Below are 19,528 nucleotides of genomic sequence, written 5' to 3' on the forward strand. Positions count from 1 at the left end.
ATTCAAATGAGGGGGCGGTCCTGAGTGTGGCTTGGGTTGAACTATTCCCCTATTCGGTAGGTGATGGTCCTTGCTGCACTGACATATCGACCAACCAATAGGCGAATAGCTCAAACCAAGACGAACTTTGAACCGTGCCCTCATTTGAATAACATTTCCTTCTGCACTGCAGGCCCCAAACTGCCAAAATAAAAAATAGATAAAAGTAAAAATAAAAAATATAATTGAAAAAAAAAAAAAGAAAAAAAAATGGAAATAAGAACAACAACAAATAAATAATACAAAATAAAATTTAAAATAAATACAAAAATAAATATATAAATACAGGTCAATATCAAGTTATTTGCCATATATTTTATTTATTGATTTAGATTATATTTTTTACATTTGTTTTTATTTTCACTTTTATTTATTTTTGGTTTTGGTCTTCCATAGATAGATGACAGCCAGGTAATCCCTCAACATAGTTTACCAACAAAAACTATCCTTACTATACCTAAAGTAACAGCAGCATTGCTCAGCTCACTCACTGAAAGTGTTCCATTTGCTGACACATCAGTACGCAGGAAAATATCCTGGAGAAAGATATGTAGAGTTCTGCTAAATCAAAATTGATCAACAACTACTGTACGTCATATCAGAGCAAATAATCTATAATGATTAACAGGCTTTGACAGTTTCTTTACTTTTTACTTAGAGTAAATATGGATGCATTTACCTTGTACGCGGCAACCTTCTTCCACAAACTATGAAGTTCCCCAGCATTCAGTTTGCTGTTGGTAGTTGTCTTTCCAAAGTAATGTCAAGATTTAAGGTTGTCACATATTTCACTACTACATTTAATATGAAAACTTCTTTTTAGTGTGGATTGTATTGTGTTATGTTACTGCATTTCCTGGAGAGGAGAATGGCAATCTGTCAATACAATGTTAAACTCATTTAATCCCAAAGACATTAATATGTCTTTTCACAGTACAGCCATTCAATCCCGGGAATTTATTTATATATCTAAAAAAAACAACATTTAAACGTTAGGGTAAAAGAGGGTCTGAAAATGTCTGGTACTGAATGAGTTAAACATGTCCATCTGACTCATTTTCATGAAAATAAGCCATACCACTCCTTGTGTGTCAGAAATGCACAGCCACATACCGCCATGTTTTTTTTTCATCACCGTTCCATATGCTGTATGTATCGGCTGTTACTTCCAAAAGGAAATACATAAGTTGACACTAGTTGCCATCATGCCTACATTCATCTACTGCTTGACTGAAGCCGATCCTAGGAGATTTTGGGCAAGAGGATGGGTACACCTTGGGTAAGTCGCCAATCAGTCACAGGGTACAAATAGGCAAACCTTCACATTCGCATCTATGGGCAATTTATTTTTGAGTTAGTCTGAGATGCATCATTTTGGAACGTGGGATAAAAAGTGCAAACTCTACACACAAAGGCCCGAGCCTATTCAAATCCTGATCCTCTTGACTGTAAGGCAGACTGCTAACCAAATGTTCCACATGCTGCTCACTTGCCGTCATGTGAAGCTAACAATACTTTCCGTTGGCGTCGGACGGAATCCAAGTACCGCCAAAATCAGCACTTTTCAGGAGAAGTTTGTTCAACTCTTAACGTTGCATCATCAAAGAGAGCAAGCCATTTTCAACACTTCAGATTGGTGAATAATTCGAACGTCACACATGAGGACTGACCACTAGTAAAGTTTTGTGAAAAAATGTGACATTTACCAAATTGTGACAGAGGAGCTTTTGAGCCAATGCCAGCAGTTTACTACTATATTGCATTATTATGGTCCCTGATGATGTTGCCTGTTGCCACGATGCAGCGTGGGTTCAATTCTACTCATTGACCTTTGACTGACGGGTAGCCAGTCTTGGGTGTAGCTTGCTTTGCGCCAGGTGGGATTGGCTTCAACTCATCCTTGTGACCCTGAACAGGATGAGCGGTAAAGTTGGATGGTTCAATTACCATCCATCCATCCATTATCTGTACCGCTTCTCCTCACAAGGGTCGCAGGGCGTGCTGGAGCCTATCCCAGCTGTCCTTGGGCGGTAGGCGGGGGACACCCTGAACTGGTTGCCAGCCAATCGCAGGGCACACAGAGACAAACATCCGCACTCACAATCACACCTAGGGGCAATTTAGAGAGTCCAATCAACTTACCATGCATGTTTTTGGAATGTGGGAGGAAACCGGAGTGCCCGCAGAAAACCCACGCTGGCACGGGGAGAACATGCAAACTCCACACAGGGAGGCTGGAGCCGGGATCGAACCCACGACCTCTGAACTGTGAGGCGGACGTGCTAACCAGTCGCCCACCGTGCCGCCTGGTTCAATTACATTCATGTAAATTGGAATGCATTACACACTTCTGAGTTACTTTTACCCAACGTGTAGAATCCTAAATTAATCAATTGGATGGCCTTTAACACTGGTCAATGCCCTCTTTTAACAATTCAAGCAAGCGTTATAAATGCATTCCTCTATTCTTATCTCCAGTACATCTGGTTCTGAATTAAAATGTAATCATCATTGGGCTGGTGTACTCCATGATGTGTGGAGTAATTATGAAATTATTGTTATTTTTTATCTTGTTCTGCCTAACTTAGAAAACAAATTAAAAAGGATACGCTCATCATAACAACCATGCTGCGGCATGCATCAATACTGAAGCCCCCAGTTTTCAAGTCTCCTACAAAAAAAAAACAGCATATCAGAACCATACAAGGTCATTCCTTCGCAATAGTGAAAACTGTCCCATCCTTACCTTTCAAGACTTTATCATTGAGGAGCTGCTGAAGCAGTTCGGCATCCACTCCATCAGACTGAAATGAAATAAGATACTGTCATGTGATGAATTTTCTGAGATTACACGTCAACTGCACAACTACACATATATATATATATATATATATATATATATATATATATATATAGAGAGAGAGAGAGAGAGAGAGAGAGAGAGAGAGAGAGAGCGAGAGAGAGAGAGAGAGAGAGAGAGAGAGAGAGAGAGAGAGAGTATACTGTATATACAATATTTAACACAACATTCATTCTATTGTCTTTGTATTATTAGTATTTTGCACAACATGCAAGGAGAGGGACTAAAACTGCACCTCGTCATCAAGGAGACTATTCTATATTTTAATTAGAAGATTCAAGATACAATTTTAATTACCAGTAGTTACTTATGTTTGTATTACCGGTATTTGAATTATTGTCTTTTATTATTTATGTACAGCTCTTTCTGACAGCTGCGGTTGCTGTGCAGTGCTGTATAAATAACATTGAGATGAGTTTTATCTTCGTTATTACAATGACATTTGAAATGTTCATATCCGTGCGGCCTGGGCTCCAGGTCGTCCTCTCAAAATATGTTGAACTGAATTCACTGAGTTGAATAGGGCTTGCACACCGCTTTACATTGTCAGTCATATTGGAGGCTAGCGAGAATGTCAACAATGGCTGACTACAAAGGCTTTCTAATCACTGGATATTTGTCAAAAACAAGTTAAAATGCAAGAAAATGGTAGGATTTTATATGGAACCTGCACCTACTGCCTCTGTTGTGTGTGCCAGGTAAAGACACAAAGGTACGTGGTGCGTGTTAACTTTTTAAACGTCCACTTAACCTATATAAACTATCATCATATACTAAGATAACTTTCACATTTCAACAATCACAAACACTGCCACTGCTTTTAATGTATGTGATCACTGATCATTCTTTTTACTACACTCATAATGAGTGCGTGTGTGTGCACTTGAGGATTGAAAGCAAATGGATTCAAGTACTTAAAGGGGAGTCAACCCAAACATTTTTTTTTCAAGAATATGTTCTATGCAAGCCCACTAGTTGAAACAAGGCATTCTGATAAATATTGCATTTGTGTAATATGAATTAAGCAGCAAAATCCACTCAATTTTGTCTTCTGTTGGATGAAAATGACATCACAATCGCTCAGTGCTCAGGTAACGACCAATCACGGTTCATCTTCAGGAAACAGGTCAGCCGTGATTAATCCTTACCTGAGCAGTGATGTAATTTTCAGTCGACAGAAGTGACAAAATGGCCGCCCCCAGAGGTGGCTAAAAACAAGTGGATTAAGTCTTACTCCACAAACGCAATATTTATCAGAATGCCTTGTTTCAACTATTGGGCTTGCAAAGAACATATTCTTGAAAAAAATATGTTTGGGTTGACTTTCTCTTGAAGTATTTTTATTCTATTTTTGTTTTTATGCCTTTCAATGTGACACAGCTGGGTGGGCAGGTGTCACCTGAGCGACCCCTATTGACGAGTTGCCACTGACGTTTGCAGAGCAAATACAGTTTCAGAAGTTATGATCATGAACCCGAGTTGCAACGATGTTGACATGAAACACAATAGTGTGCCAATTATAAGTAACAGCTTAAATCCTCATGCCAACAAGTGACTCATTGAGCTTAGCAATGCCAACACACCCTTTGAGCTTGTAGTTCCTGATGGCTGGTAAAAACAGACACACCTCAGTGGGCAAACGTTTTGTGCTTAAATATATTGCAATGCCAATAATGTGTAATTAACATTGACTTCCCACTTGCCTGTTCAAGTAAAATGGATGTTGCAGTCGAATGCAGGAATTACCTTGTCAAATAATTGCGCGAACAAGATTCTCTTATCGTCAACTTCTGTGGTCTACAAAACAGTTAGTGTTAAAACCACAAGAAAGGAAAAAGAAAACATGTCTTTCAGTTTTAAATTCAATCAAATGACAAGCTTGTAACACAACCTCTTGTACTTCTTTATATCTGTCGGTATGAACACCAGATGTCTCACTGTGGAGATAGATTTTGTAAAGGTAAAGGGCTGGATTGGAATGTAAGCACATATTTTAGGAGGAACCACTAAAGAGACTTACTGGACATGGGCCTCTCCTTTGGAGAGGATGGTCAGGATGAAGGAGGCGGTCTCGTTGGGCCTGAAAGTTGACGGCACAATAAGGTATTCCCCATGCACCAACATGACGAGCTCCATCACCTCACGAGCATTCACGTAGTTTTCAGTCTGCACAACCGGTTTGTTTGTGCTGAAGAAAGATGCTGGGAACTTCCCTCTCTGCGCCTTCAACTGTAATTCAGTTGAACGCACGGCATTTAGAGTCAAACTCTGTCGCAATATGAGATACATGATACTGATTCAAGTATACTCACTTGTTCTGGCACCTGGAGTTTGATGAAAATGGGTTCATATTGGGGACAAAAAAAGATTGTTATCTAACATTACTTATCTGTGAAATAAAATGAAATAAAGTACAAATATAAGCGATACAGTGGAACTTCCAAAATGAAACTAAATTCCAATTTCATTCTCTTGACTTTCAGTTTGTTCGAATAAATAATTTGTCACAATCTTGACCTCACTCACATGAACCCAGCTAATTTTGCGGTGTACATTTCTTGCTGAGGCAGTCACTTAGAATTGAGCAGCCGGATCAGAAATGCATATATTAAATAACTGTGGATCTCATACATACGTCGGCAACTTAGTTTGGCCCCAGGCCAAATTTCTTTCCCAACAGTCCTGTCACCGAAAATTACATTTTCATCAAGCAAACCCTGCTTTTCCTACTAAAAATATATGTTTTAACATATATTTTAACAATATTGAAAGCTCACGGTGTAGCTTTATTTGTAACATTGTGTGAAAAGCTCACACAGAAAGAAAGAAGGCTCACGGTACACGGTATGTGCGTTTTCCTACTGTTTTTTGTGAAAAACACATCTTCAAATATATATTACCCTGCACTTCTGTCTCCGTCCATCCAATGTTTACATTTTTATAACTCCAAAACACTATTATTGCTATTCTTGCTATTCTCACAAGACCAAAATTGTCAAATGAGAAACTATCTGTTCCCTAATTTGACAGTATATTTCCTATTTATAGCATGGTATAACAAGTCACCATGTACGCTGGCTTTTGTTTTTACATTGTCTGTGGAAATGATGTCTCGTGGGCCAGTATAGTTCATCTGACATGGTCACGTCAACAATTGAGTGTATAGTGAACACTGACAACTGAATGGCCGCGTATCACGAAACATGGAAATGGAGTACTTCCAAGGATATGCAGAATAAAATTAAGAAGAACGTCATTATTTTGTACCAAAAAAACACCACGACGATATTGAGGCACTTTTAATTAATACCATGACCGTTGTAAAATGCCTAATTATCAGGGAGGTTTCCATCAACATCACCTGGCAGACCAATTTTGTCCCGCAGGCCGCACGTTGTCATTCCATCACATACAGTAGTCGGAGTTACATGGAGCCATGTATTCCAAATAGAAAGGATCCGAATGACCGGAATAAAATATCGGAATAAAGGATTCAGCATGTAAACGGTGGATCGGAATAGATCACGTCACATGTAAACAGATGACCAGCGATCTTCATATTTAGCTTGTTCCACTTCGGAGGGCCCACTGTAATATTCCTTATGCCAATAAGTCAACTAAAATGAGCCATTTTATTCATGTATGATTTGTTTAATGATGTATTACGAACTGTTTTCTTCATTTGGTCTTTTGGCTCAGCAGCATTAATTGAGGATACTTGACATATTTGAAGAATGGAAGCATTAGCATTTAACATGCTACTTATTGACCTCAAAAACTGAGAATCCAATGTGGAGATTCTTGACCAGTGCTCTGTTTCTTTTGTCCGGCATTTGCATGAGTGACACCAGCATGTTTTTCTCCCCTTGTTTGGAAGCACATTCACTGTGAAGTTGGTCGATACTGACTCGATACTGTGGATTAGTCCAGAAGCTCTGCTCTGTAATGTAAACAAACCATTTGTCAATTTGTCCAGTAGCGTGGTGATTTTTTTGGATGACCAAAAACATCTGAAACTAGTGTGGCGCTCATAGCATTGTGGACAAATGCATTGACACACGTGTCTATTGTCTGTACGTTTCCTGTCCATTGAAAAATAATTAAACCTTTCCCCAAATAAAACAGTTGTGTGCTGAATTAAGTTCAGATAGTCCAAAAGTACCAATGTTGTTCATGCATCCTCCAGCTGTTTTCCCAGCAAGCCATCTGCCCTCATAGAAGGACGTCTTCCAATGGCAGGACGAGTTTTCATCAAGGAAGTCAGGACACATACAACAGATGTCAAGATCACTATAAAATCTACAAAATGCATCCAGGCTCATCCTGTGGGAATGATTGTTTGGTTAGCATCACTGGTGGGAGTCATCACTTTGATTTTAAGGCGCTTACCAAAACTCTCCATTGTCGACCACAGAAAGACACAGAGCTCGATCTTGTGGACTCACAGTTTCCCACAAAGGTGACCTGGCAATTTGGAGAAGAGGCCTCATTTCTAACTTCTCACTCTTCAACAGATAAGATGCAGTACACATTTACAAAATACCAGATATAATCATAGAATTGGTACAACTCATACAGATCTGCTTTCTAGTTCATACAAGGAAGAATCCTTTTGTTGGTTCGTATATGCTATGAAATATAACAAATTCGAAAAAGAAGAAACCATTGACAAAATGTCATGTCATCTTCCAAACCGCTTATCCTATACAGGGTCGCAAGGAGTTGCTGGAGCCTATCCCAGCCGTCAATGGGCGAAGGCAGACTACACCCCGAACTGGTCGCCAGCCAGTCGCAGGGCACACATAGACACTGTCACTGAGCGGGAATTGACCATTGACAAAATAAAACGTTATATACTGGACATCGACTCTGAATTTGTCGACTCTGAATTTGGCTGGAATTGATCATTTCGGCCTTAACTTGTAGAATATGTGGATTATACAGCAAATGAGAGGGCATCTAACAGCACATTTTCAACCATAATTAAAGTGTACCTGTGGTGGTCAGAAAGAAAAATATATATGGTTTATTCAGAAAAATTGCATCCAAACGCATTTTTTGGTTACACTGGTTGTATTAAAGAAAGCTTATAACAGCTCACGGAACCGAACGCCACGGCATCTAACACACGCAGCCATACTTGCGTGCTAGAAACGGCGCCGTGACGTAGCGGCGTTGAAAGCCATCTTGGCCCGGCCGTCTCTCCAACCCAGCGTGGCATTTTCTTGGTCAGATTCTGACAAATATGAATCAGTATGGCCGTTTTCCAGAGGTGGGCATTCAGTCAATACTGACGAAAGTCCGTCAATCCGTCACTGACGACGCCCATTTTTTCTAACTCTGTGTCAGACGAGGCTGGTGCGCAGCGCATTATAAAACTCAGCCACTGCATGTGGAGTCGGAAGCCTGTCTGTGATGTTTACATCCCTTCCGTTTAAATAAATATCAGAGTCTGAATGCACATTCACGGCAAGAATGAAAACAAGACAAGACAGATTACATCCATAGTGGTCTGGAATATCACTCAATAGCAACAGGTGGATGCAAGGGACAACTTGACGTCACATTAAAATTAATCGGGCGGATTGTTTTGGCAAATACACGACTAGACACAAAAATGGCAACACCAGATATTTTTCAAACGTTACAATATTGCTCCGTTTTCCGTCAATACCTGGAAATGGGCCACCGGAGGTACACTTTAAGAGTATTTAGTGTGTATTTAGCCTTTTTTGCATGGCTACAAAAAGGTCTTGATTGTATTTTCTCCAACTAGAAAATCATATTTAAACTCAAATGACAAATGACAGTGATTGCTGTGTCCTGATGGGACCTACCGATCACTCCAGTCTCCATTCCACTCGCCCCTGCCCCAGGGGTTTAACAAACGCACCAGATTTACTGCTTGGCCGCGACTCATCACCTGTTCCGCAAAGCCAATAGAGAACACCAAATGTTAGATGCCACCCTGTTAGACACACATTAAGAAATGTCTAACCCTAAATGAAACACTTATGGACCTAATTTAACCAAAAATGGTCAGGTTCAATACTATGTCAACTTTCTGTTGCAACGTTCCTGCTCATTAAAGTGGAAGCCAACCCCAAACTATTTTTTTCCAGAATATGTTCAATGCAGGCCCACTAGTTGAAACAAGGCATTCTGATAAATATTGCATTTGTGGAATAAGAGTTAATCCACCCGTTTTAGCCATCTCTGGAGGTGGCCATGGTTTGTCTTCTATCGACTGAAAATGACACCACAACAGCTCACAACGACCAATCACAGCTCACCTGTTTTGTGAAGCTGAGCCATGATTGGTCGTTATGTTAGTGTTGTTCTGATTCCACTTTTTGGGCCCCGATACCGATTCCGCTACCTGGCTGTGCAGTATCGGCCGATGCCGATACTGGCCAATGCCGATACTGCACCGATGCATTGCCATTTGAAAAAATATATATATATACAAGCACTATTTTTCTTGTAATTCTAAAGAATTGCATACTCACTTGAATGTAAAATTATTCATATTTAAATCATCACTTGTGAAGTATCTGTTGTAATAGGGCTGCTAGATTATGAAAAAAATATGAATCACGATTATTTTGGAAATAATTAAAATCATGATTATTCAAACGATTATTTTTTGCTACAAAACAAGAACAGGTTTAAACATGTAAAAAATATCAAGACAAAATTCTTTGAAACACTATAATAATTTAAGTTCGTTTTGGACCTAACAATATTTATTAAATTATTTTAAAAAGTGCAAATTTATAAATTAAAGTCTGGTTTCTTTGTATGAACAAACAGAGCATTGGAGTTAACTTGCTATGCACTTATAAATTGCCAAAGTAGTGAACTGCTTGGAGTAAAATGCCAATTTTGACAGAATAACAGATATGCTATTCATCTATACATTTAGACCTTTGTCTGGAGCCTTTTTTGTTTTGTTTTTAAAGTATTTTTTAAGTAATTTGCTTCTAATAAATTATCAATTTAATATGCTGATTGGGTAAAACTAATTTAAATGTTGACTGTTACATACTAGTAATCTATACGATATGTCTAAGTTACAGTAGGCCATATATAAACTGTATTACAATATAATGACCAATAATATGTTTGCAAATTGCACATTCCAAAACCATGCATGGTAAGTTGATTGGACACTCTACATTGCCCCTAGGTGTGATTGTGAGTGCGGATGTTTGTTTGTCTCTATGTGCCCTGCAATTGGCTGGCATCCAATTCAGGGTGTTCCCCGCCTACTGCCCGAAGACTGCTGGGATAGGCTCCAGCGCGCCCCGCGACCCTTGTGAGGAAAAGCGGTGTAGATAATGGATGGATGGATTATAGACTACACAAGAAATGTAATTTAAGTCACAATAATAATGTTTAGCAGGGTTTCTATTTTTGTGCTAGCAAAAGTAGTGTATATTTGCATAAGATATGTTATTTAAAATAAATCCCTCGTGCTGATTGCGAAGTGGAGTCTGTGCCCTAAACATTTGGAAGGCTTGTCCGGGCAATAGATTATGTTATCTTTTTGTCTCTCTCTGATGTTGATGGGTGGGGCTTTCTGCGTACAGTGTTTCAACGTTGCGCACGACGCCAAATCTGACTCAGTGTTTTCTTGTTTTGGTGTATCATAACATCATCGTAAACCAAACGATGGTTGAATAGATTTGTCGCGTTGCCGGTGGGTGCAGAGACACCTTGCCCTTTATACGTCTCTGCTCACGTCTTCCACGGCGAACCCAACATGTAACCAAATAAGCGATTTCGACTTGCCTTGCTTGTTTACAAGTTGTTCCTGTGGCGGTTCGTGTGCCATTTTTAGGTCTGTTACTCTGTTAAAACGTGGAGTAGGCGCGTGTGCAGTGTGACTTGCTGGGTGCGGGGTACGGGCTGGATGGCTGGCTAGCTTGCTAGCTAGCTATCTTGGAGAGGGCGGCGCGGCAGAGTAACTCGTGAGCGCATGCCTCAAAACAACTCAAAATTAGTATTCATAATAGTTATTTTACGATTATGCCAATTTTGTAATCCTGGAGTGTAAGAATCAAAAATGTAATTAAATTTTGATTAATTGCACAGCCCTATGTTGGAACATATACACACACAGAATATGTGTGTTGAATAAACAGCCTATTTCCACAGCTCTTCGCGCTGGTGAGATTGCGACATGGGCTAGATATTAACGTGCATGTGCATTTGGATAAGGCTGTTTCCCTCCGGTGTGCGGCTCTCAAATATGCGCACTGCATTCAAAGAATGATACCAGTATCAATAACCAGCATCGGCGCTTCATTTGTTCGTACTCGCCAATGCCGATACCAGCATTTTAATGCGGTATCGGGATACTTGCCGATACCAGTATCGGTATCGGAACAACACTAGTCGTTATCTGAGCCCTGACCGTCTGTAATGTCATTTTCAGAAGTCAGAAGTGACAAAATGGCTGCCCCCTAAGATAGCTAAAACTAGGTGGATTTTGCTGCTTAACTCATATTCCACAAATGCAATATTAATCAGAATGCAGTGTTTCAACTAGTGGGCCTGCTGGAAACATATTGACTTCCCCTTTAAAACACAAGTCACAAGAGTTTACCTGTTTGACCCCTGTGACTGTGTAGGCGTGGCCTTGGACCAATCCATTTGGCAAAACAGTGTTGGCCGGTGTCTCCTACAAGTCACAACAAGCATGTTTTAGTTCATCACATAATACACCGTGAGAGAACAACTAAACAGAATTTTATCTGGCTCCATACTTCCTCATGTTTGACAAGATGTGGAGTGGCAGACTTTGCCTACGTGTGCCCTTACAACAATAAATTAATCTTACCTTAAGCTTCTCGTTTGTGTGCAAGCTTGTTTGTGTGCAAGCTTGTTCTCACAGCATGAATGAAACTGACATGTATGATCTTGAAATGCACCAGTATAAAGAATCCAGCCTAAAAGATTTGTATTTCTTCAATCTCCCTAGATGTGATTTTAGGATACAGAATCATTCATGCAATGCTTAACATACAGTAAACCACTACAGATTTGTTACAAAACCTACTCTCAAATTCTATATTTTTTACGGCATATTTTACTGCAAACCTTATTCCCACAGGTGTGAGCTATTGGTCGCAAAACCCAATTCATTGAAGGGTTAAAAAAATGAGGCATCATGGTGTACTGTATTAACATTTAGCATTTGTGCCTCATAGCCAGGAGAGCTGAATTGGAAATTTGTGTGTGGAATCATGCATTTAGTTAAGTGTTTTTCCTCGGCTTCTCGATTTTTTTCCCCCACTTCCCCAAAAATATACATTTTAAGATGACTCCACCCATATGTACGTGGGTGTTTGTCTATATGTGACTCGCAAGCTCCGGTTATTTGTGACCCTAATCAGGACAGGTTGGCGGAAATGACATCTCGGACGATTCCAATTGCTTATCTCTATTCGTCTACCAGCTGTTGGTAGAAAGAAAGTATTTTTCTGTTTTATCTTCCAGTGCGATTTGTTTTTTGCCTTTTTGTTTGTTTTACAGTGTACACATCTGTGATGTCTGTTGCGGACCTTGTTTTGGTCCAATTTTGAATTTTGACCTAATTTTTGTTTTTGTGGTCTACTTTCTGATCCATTTACTACCTTTAGTTGACTTGAATATATATATATTTTTTTTCTTTGTCATTTTTTTTGTTACCTTATTTGTTGTTCACTCACGTTCTACCTGTTTCCTTGTTTATCTAAAATTCTATTTAAACAGTATCCTGAGTTTGCGTTGGGATGATACTTTACATTTTATAACCAAACCTGACGTTATCATCATAAAAATTCTGAAAATGTTCTTTGTGTTCATTGAGCAATTGATAAAGAATATAACTTTGCGTATTCATTTGTGATAAGCACAAAACTAATTTATATCATCTCTCAACATGGATGGTTATTGTTTTGTTTACATACACCAGTAGAAGGATCATAATCCCTTTGTAAATTGTAACATGCGACATGAGGAGCAGAATTTGGACCTAAAAACAGACAGGACACGGAAGTTGCAAAGTAAAAGTCTTTAGGTGCAAAGGTACAAAGCAAAATTGAACGGCATGATCAAAGTATTAGTGATCATACTCTTCTGGACTTGTCTTGTGTGGTAGATTTGTGCTTACCCCTTGAGGAGTGCCGCATCCCATCAGTGATTTGGATTGTCCGGCTCTGCACATAAGCTCCCAAAGATCTTGGGGAGGATTTGACAGCTTGATACAAATGTGAACGCCACCTGTAAAGTCCACCAATGCCTCGTCGGTTGTTCCAGAAGTCATGTCTGAATAGGAACCACACACTCTGACACAAGTACATTGGAATTACTTGCAAACACTTCACAACTAAACCGAATTTATAGAAATTATTACAATTATTACCGACATATGTCCATACTTAGCATAAGCTTTCTCCAACAAAGCAGGCCAAAATTCTGTTGGGTCTTTGGACCTCACAAAAAGCAGGTTGCCATTGATTGTTGGGAGCTTGTCATCGATGACAACATCTAGCCATCTGCCAAACCTCCAGAACTGAAATGGTGTGAGAGATTATGTCATCAATACAATACTTGTACTGTTTAGTTTGCAGCAATTGTATGTTTAAATCGCAGTTTATTGTATTTTCCACTACAGGGGTCTTTGTTACAATGGACATATGATATTTCAACGTTACAAAGGGATTACAATGAGCTAGTTTGCGCAGCGGCGCAAGGATACGTCGATACAAGAAGTCATCTCAGTAACTGCTGTTATGTTTTTTTCATCTCATTGTTTTATATTCATGGCTATGACAGTAGAACTATTGATTACGATTCTAGCAAAGGCATAATCACAGTAAATAATTGTTGTAATTTTGACTTTACAGTGATCCCTCGCTACTTCGCGCTTCAACTTTCGCGCCCTCAGTGCATTGCGGATTTTTCAGAAGCATTCATAAATTAAAAATGAAACAACACAGCCATATCGGGAGCTATATTGCAGAAAGACGCATTGTTTCAAAGATATGAGTTGACTTGGAGGCTTTGTACATACCCGCAGGAACTCATAAAAGGCGCTGACTGGTTCCCAGCGCGAGATCGACCAACGAGAGCACAAGTGTATTTAATTTTTCCACACACTGTACTGTACGTGAGCCGAATGGGTGCGCATCATCGCAGCCTCTCGCTAGTCTTGTCCACTATTCAAATGTGCCGTTGATTTAGTCAGAGTCAAGCTAGATACTTTCTCATCCATATTTGTAATGATGTGTTTGCTCTAATAAAGTTTTGTAAAAATCGGATAGTACAGTACAACAGCTGTGTTTATAAGTCGTGAGTGCAGCGCAGCGCGCTCCCAGCCGGCCAGCGGCACGGATGACTTAAAACATCGCCAAATAAAGTGTGAAAGTGTTTGTTACTTTTGTCTTAGCTTGTCTTAAAACCGCTTAACTTAACTACAATCCCGCGTTGGATTTTATCCAAAGGACTTTATTGATGTTGCTGTGCAAAGATAAAGTTAATGCATGATCCCCCCGGCGGCCATGCTTCTTCTTTGTTTTTGAAATGAAGTAGGAGGAGAAGAAGAAGCAAAAGCAGCTGAAGAAGAAGAAGAAGAAGCGGCCGCTTTTACTTTCACTTTTCACGATGGCGACAAGTGTTTTTAAAGTGCAGGATTGGATAAATTACACTATGGCATTCTAGTTAAGGTAGGTCAATTTTATGATAAAAATTAAAACTTTAACATAGTTTTTAGCGAACGTTCCGTCGTGCTCGTCAGCTGCCGCGGTCGGTCGAAGCTAAATTCTGATCACAGCCTGCAAGCTTGGTATTTATATTCTTCATTTTGCATTTTTATAGTTAAATTGATTGTTTAACAAGTATTTAGAAGTGTGGGAACCATGTTGGGGTTCGCAACAGCGTAACAAATTCCCCAAAATAAAACTGTACAATAAATATCATATAAAATAATCATCATAATCATAAATTCGACTCTACTTTGCGGCGGGTTCTGTCCCCCCCTTAACCGCGATGAATGAGGGATCACTGTACTTCTGTATTAGCATTGGTTAGCGAGACAGGGTTGAAACAAATTTGCGTCCCGTCGCCACCATAGGAAATGAACTGTGTTGTAAACCGAGGGCGTTCAGTATCGTGTTTATATTTTTTTTCGAAAACTGAATGGAGTATGAACAAAAACATGAAGTGTTTTTATGAGCCACATTGCTAAAACACATAGCCTACAGCATACAGCTATGACAGCATGTTACAAAAATAAAGAGGATTAGTAAAAATACATGTTTATCTGAATGGAAATATCGTTTGTCTGTGTATTTACCCGAAAGTGAAACAGTCCGCAGTAGTCCTGAGCAAAGTTTTGCTCAAGAGGAACAACATGCTTAAAAATAACTTTCTGGAATGTCAGTGCACCCAGAGATGCAAGAAACCAGCAATTTCCTGAGAGAACACATTTTTCATGAGTGGTTAGGAAGGTGGACCAAATTCCTGAAAGCTGTTTATAAACTGCATTGAATGAAGTCAATTTCTTACCAACCATGCCTTGACCAAAGTCAAACCTCGAGATGCCATCAACAACAAAAGATGGATTGGGAACCAATTTCTGAAACAGACATGGTGGATGAATTGCGTTAACAAACCCAATGCCGGACGTTTAACGAATGTAATTAATAGTCGTGATTGACTTTGCATATCAACAAAAAATGTCCAATTTACTCTGTGTTTGTATCAAATTAAAGGACACATTCAAAGTCATTCAAACAGAAACAAAAACTTCCTTCAGGTATAGCCAAATGAATAAAGATAGACCGTGTGAACTTAATTTTGGTGTTAAACAACTCCGACTTTGACCTAAATTTAACCTGAAAATGTAACTAAAAGCTAAGACTTACTCCACCTGTTATTGTATTTGTTTTACTATTCACATCGATCACCTAAAATGTTACTTTTTACCTCCAAACCTGTAACGAATTGTGTTCGAGTTTTGAGGGTCCACCAAGAGTTTGTCATTAAAAAAGCTTACCCCTGGTCTGTGCCATTGCACTTTATTCAGGTCAGCAGGCTTCAGTACGCCGTTGCCAATGGATCTTCTGTCCGGGGGGAACATCTCATCGATGTAGCGTACTTGCCGGTTGACACAATACTCTTTCAAACTTTGGTAGTCTTGGTTGAAGAACATCTCGGGGTTGTTGATAGTCCCATAACCGTCTCCGTTATGACGTGCATTCATAATGCTCATACACACGCCTGGAGGAGGCATTTCTGTAGTGATTTAGCTCTGTTAGGAACAGGAGTTTCAAATGATTAGGCCAAACTTGCCTTCTTCTTCTTCTTTTTTAACTGATGGTGACAATTTACAAACGGAATATGAACACAAAGAGACTTCTTAAGTTGGAAATCAAAGAGAGCGTCTCCATCCAACTTTCTAACAATCAAATGCATCCTGTTAATGGCCACACCCTGTCCAGCTGAATTTTTGGGACGGATGGTTGCCAGCCTATTGCAAAGTAAAACCCACTCGTTGAGTGGGAATTCACCTCTGTCTTTCTGAACCACTACACTATCAAGGCTCAACTCTGGGGAAAAAAAATATATATATACAGTATTTATACAATATATATATTTGTGCTGTCAAACAATTACATTTTTTAACTAATTAATTGCGAAATATTCCATAATTAATCACGATTAATCGTGATCGATTAATTTTTCAACTACATTTTTCTACCAAGCTTGGAATCGTTATTGACTTGATTAAAGTCTTGTAATTAAAGAAATAAAAGTATATTGCAATTTAAAGACTGTTCTAATAGCTTTCTTGGATCCTTGAAAACGATTCTTTGCCTGTAAAATACAACAGTTGAACGATACACCAAAGACATACAACTAATATGGTATTTCAATTCGGCTGTATATATACACACTGTATATATGCGAACATAGCAAATTTGGGGCCTTCATCAGTGTTCATAAACGGTTGCAAAGATTTTCGCAGGCTGTTGTTACCTTTCCCAAACATTTTTTTCTTTTTGCCAAGAAATTCTGAACATGTTCAAAATTCATACGGGTCAAATTCATTGAGCTGCAGCCTATCCCTATTGACTCCAGCGAAACGTGAGTTAAACGCCAGTCAATCACAGCACACACATAGATAAGCAACCATTCACTCTCACATTGTTTTAAAACCCAAACAAATCCGAGGGTTGACCAGCACGAGGGTGCGGCTTGCGGTCAAACTGGAAGGTTCCTCCGTACTTGAAAATAATAGAGGAAAAGTTCATTATTCTGCTATTATAAATTATAATGATTATGCATTGGGAAAAGTTTGTCTGTTTCCACATAAACAAGTCATGCTATGTACAACATTTCCCCCCAAGTATTTTAATTCAAGTGGTGTCTTTGGTTTCACTGACTTCGCTGCCCCAGTGTTTTTAGCTACAGATTATGTTCAAGTTTCCATTATATTCTGTAAAGCAATAATTGGCATCTCAAAATTAGAAAGACTTATTACCATTCATTGCGTTAAGTCAAAATATTTGACTGTGATGACCCTTAAGATTTATAATGAGTTATAATATTTTAAGCAACAAGGTTGGTAAACTTGAATTCTGAGTCCCTGTCAGAAATTTTGGACATACAGTAAGTGCACAAGCCATTTCCGCCCTTGAAGAAAGCACATTAAGTTGTCACTAATAATAACAAGTGATTGAGCCGGTTTGACAGTTCCACGAACTTAGGGTTATGTCAGGTTAATAAACAATTACTGATCTCAAATTTGGCAGTTTGATGCATGCATATATGTCACTAATGACAACACACATTGCTGCTAAATATTTTGTATTTAGGGAAAAAAACATCCAAGTGTATGCTTGTTTCATTTGCAAAGCAGTATGGGTGCTGTTTTACTATCAAGCTCAAAGTTGCTCATTTGTTCAGTTTACTTAGGCGACGCAAATTGATCGCATGCGCATATCTGCTTCGGATTGTAACTTTGCACATACAAATTTGCATGTCATCCAACATCAGCGACGTTGACAGGATGCTATTCAACATAACAAAGAACTAAGGCTGAAAGACAACCTTTTAAAACATGCTGATATTTTGCCTAAACAACTTTTTTTTTCTTTAATTCAAGTTCAAATATAACTAAAATATTACATAGTAAAATCCTAGAGTAACTCACCAGGCTAGACAGGTTGTGTGTGTTTTGTGTTGTTGTCCCGTTGAATCAGCTTGTATTAAAATGCTAGGTTAGTTGTGTTATATAATACCAGCACATTCTTGAGGCTGTACAGCAGTGGATATGTTAATGATCTCTGAAGCACCACCTACCATTAAAAAAAAAAAAAACTGCAATACCTCTTTATCTTGATAACATGTTGGTGCATGGTAAAATATTCCCCATGCCCTGGCTGGTTCAAGATATCGCATTCGTTTTTTCTTTGTTTTTTCGTTTGTCTCTGTGTGCCCTGGGATTGGCTAACAACCAATTCAGGGTGTCCCCCGCCTACTGCCCGAAGACAGCTGGGATAGGCTCCAGCAGGCTTGCGACCCTTGTGAGGATAAGCGGATTGGATAATGGATGGATATTGAAAATAAATAATCATCACACCCTGCATTTAAGTGCAAAACTAAAACACACAAACAAACAAATGTTAAAGGACAATCTGGCCATTAGGTAGTGCTCTCTCTTAGGTAGTGCTATTTTGTGTGTTTTATCGCACAATAAAATGGAGCGCTCTGTCCAACACTTAATAAGGCAGATATTCAGAACCAACACACAACATATCCACAACACATGCAGGAGCAAGTCTTAGTAAAAAGCAAGGTTTTGCTGGTCTTAATTCACTAGATAATGCCTTTTTCTTTGCCATTAACTTGCCTTGTATCTCATGCATTGATTTGCATTTCCTGTCTGACAGCCAATCAGAGGGATTGTCACCAACATCACTTTGCATATTGTGGCATCAGTTGCAAAACGACAGAAAATATATATTTTTTAAATCCGTTATAAACAGTTATTTGATTGCTGCAATATAAAATAAATAGTAAAATACATTAAGCTGTAATTTATGTTGTTTCTCTAATAAACCACTCATCTTGCACTCATCTACAGCCTCATTGCCGTTTTTTCTTGCAGTTATCTACCGTCCCCCCGGCTCGTACGTTGGATTTTTAGATGAGTTCTCTGAATTTTGGGCTTGGTAACTCGTGCAGATAATACAGTGATAATGGGTGACTTTAAGATTCATATGAGTCTCCCATTGGTACCATTTACAGTGGCGTTTCAGACAATGATTGATATTTTTGGTTTCACACATCTGTGGTCCCTTTGAGACTTTCCTGTGATTAAGGGCTACACTATATAAATAAATTTGACTTGACTTGACCCCTTCCCATCTTTTATAGTTACTTCTAGGTGTGCATCGCTTACAGTTGAGTCACACAATGTTAATGAAACTTTCCCCACTTTCAGCCTAAAAATATCAGGGAAAACCGACCTTTGTTGAAGTTAACTTTATTTTTCTTTTCAGATAGTTGACTAACACACAGTGGAAGTAATTTTCTATAAGCTGTTGTATGAACCTTTTACCAGTAGAAGGTCCT

General features: G+C 39.0%; 1 protein-coding gene across 4 annotated transcripts in view; it reads right to left on the reverse strand.

Annotated features, from left to right (window-relative positions):
• Nucleotides 1-18,257, reverse strand: part of LOC147137890 (calpain-1 catalytic subunit-like) — a 24,275-nt gene extending 6,018 nt beyond the window's left edge. The window contains exons 1-19 of one of the 4 annotated variants that reach the window (XR_015089268.1): nucleotides 18,105-18,257; nucleotides 15,945-16,199; nucleotides 15,455-15,524; nucleotides 15,243-15,361; nucleotides 13,327-13,460; nucleotides 13,059-13,233; nucleotides 11,511-11,585; nucleotides 8,737-8,822; nucleotides 7,289-7,363; nucleotides 7,062-7,222; nucleotides 6,670-6,839; nucleotides 5,212-5,223; nucleotides 4,920-5,128; nucleotides 4,791-4,836; nucleotides 4,646-4,696; nucleotides 2,786-2,843; nucleotides 2,649-2,710; nucleotides 719-787; nucleotides 531-575 (exon numbers count right to left, since the gene is read on the reverse strand). Coding sequence is in view for 3 of the 4 variants with exons in the window: in XM_086049144.1 (XP_085905270.1) it covers nucleotides 497-575; nucleotides 719-787; nucleotides 2,649-2,710; nucleotides 2,786-2,843; nucleotides 4,646-4,696; nucleotides 4,791-4,836; nucleotides 4,920-5,128; nucleotides 5,212-5,223; nucleotides 6,670-6,839; nucleotides 7,062-7,222; nucleotides 7,289-7,363; nucleotides 8,737-8,822; nucleotides 11,511-11,585; nucleotides 13,059-13,233; nucleotides 13,327-13,460; nucleotides 15,243-15,361; nucleotides 15,455-15,524; nucleotides 15,945-16,181 (1,888 nt within the window). In the remaining variant the exon portion in view is untranslated. Of the gene's footprint in view, nucleotides 1-496; nucleotides 576-718; nucleotides 788-2,648; nucleotides 2,711-2,785; nucleotides 2,844-4,645; nucleotides 4,697-4,790; nucleotides 4,837-4,919; nucleotides 5,129-5,211; nucleotides 5,224-6,669; nucleotides 6,840-7,061; nucleotides 7,223-7,288; nucleotides 7,364-8,736; nucleotides 8,823-11,510; nucleotides 11,586-13,058; nucleotides 13,234-13,326; nucleotides 13,461-15,242; nucleotides 15,362-15,454; nucleotides 15,525-15,944; nucleotides 16,200-18,104 lie in introns of those variants that run through there. The other 3 variants (XM_086049144.1, XM_086049145.1, XM_086049146.1) reach the window with 3 other exon arrangements.
• Nucleotides 18,258-19,528: the final 1,271 nt, after the last annotated feature.

Source organism: Filicampus tigris, chromosome 13 (genome assembly GCF_054856515.1).
Source record: "Filicampus tigris isolate MCC_2025a chromosome 13, RoL_Ftig_1.0, whole genome shotgun sequence".
Taxonomy (NCBI): Eukaryota; Metazoa; Chordata; class Actinopteri; order Syngnathiformes; family Syngnathidae; genus Filicampus; species Filicampus tigris.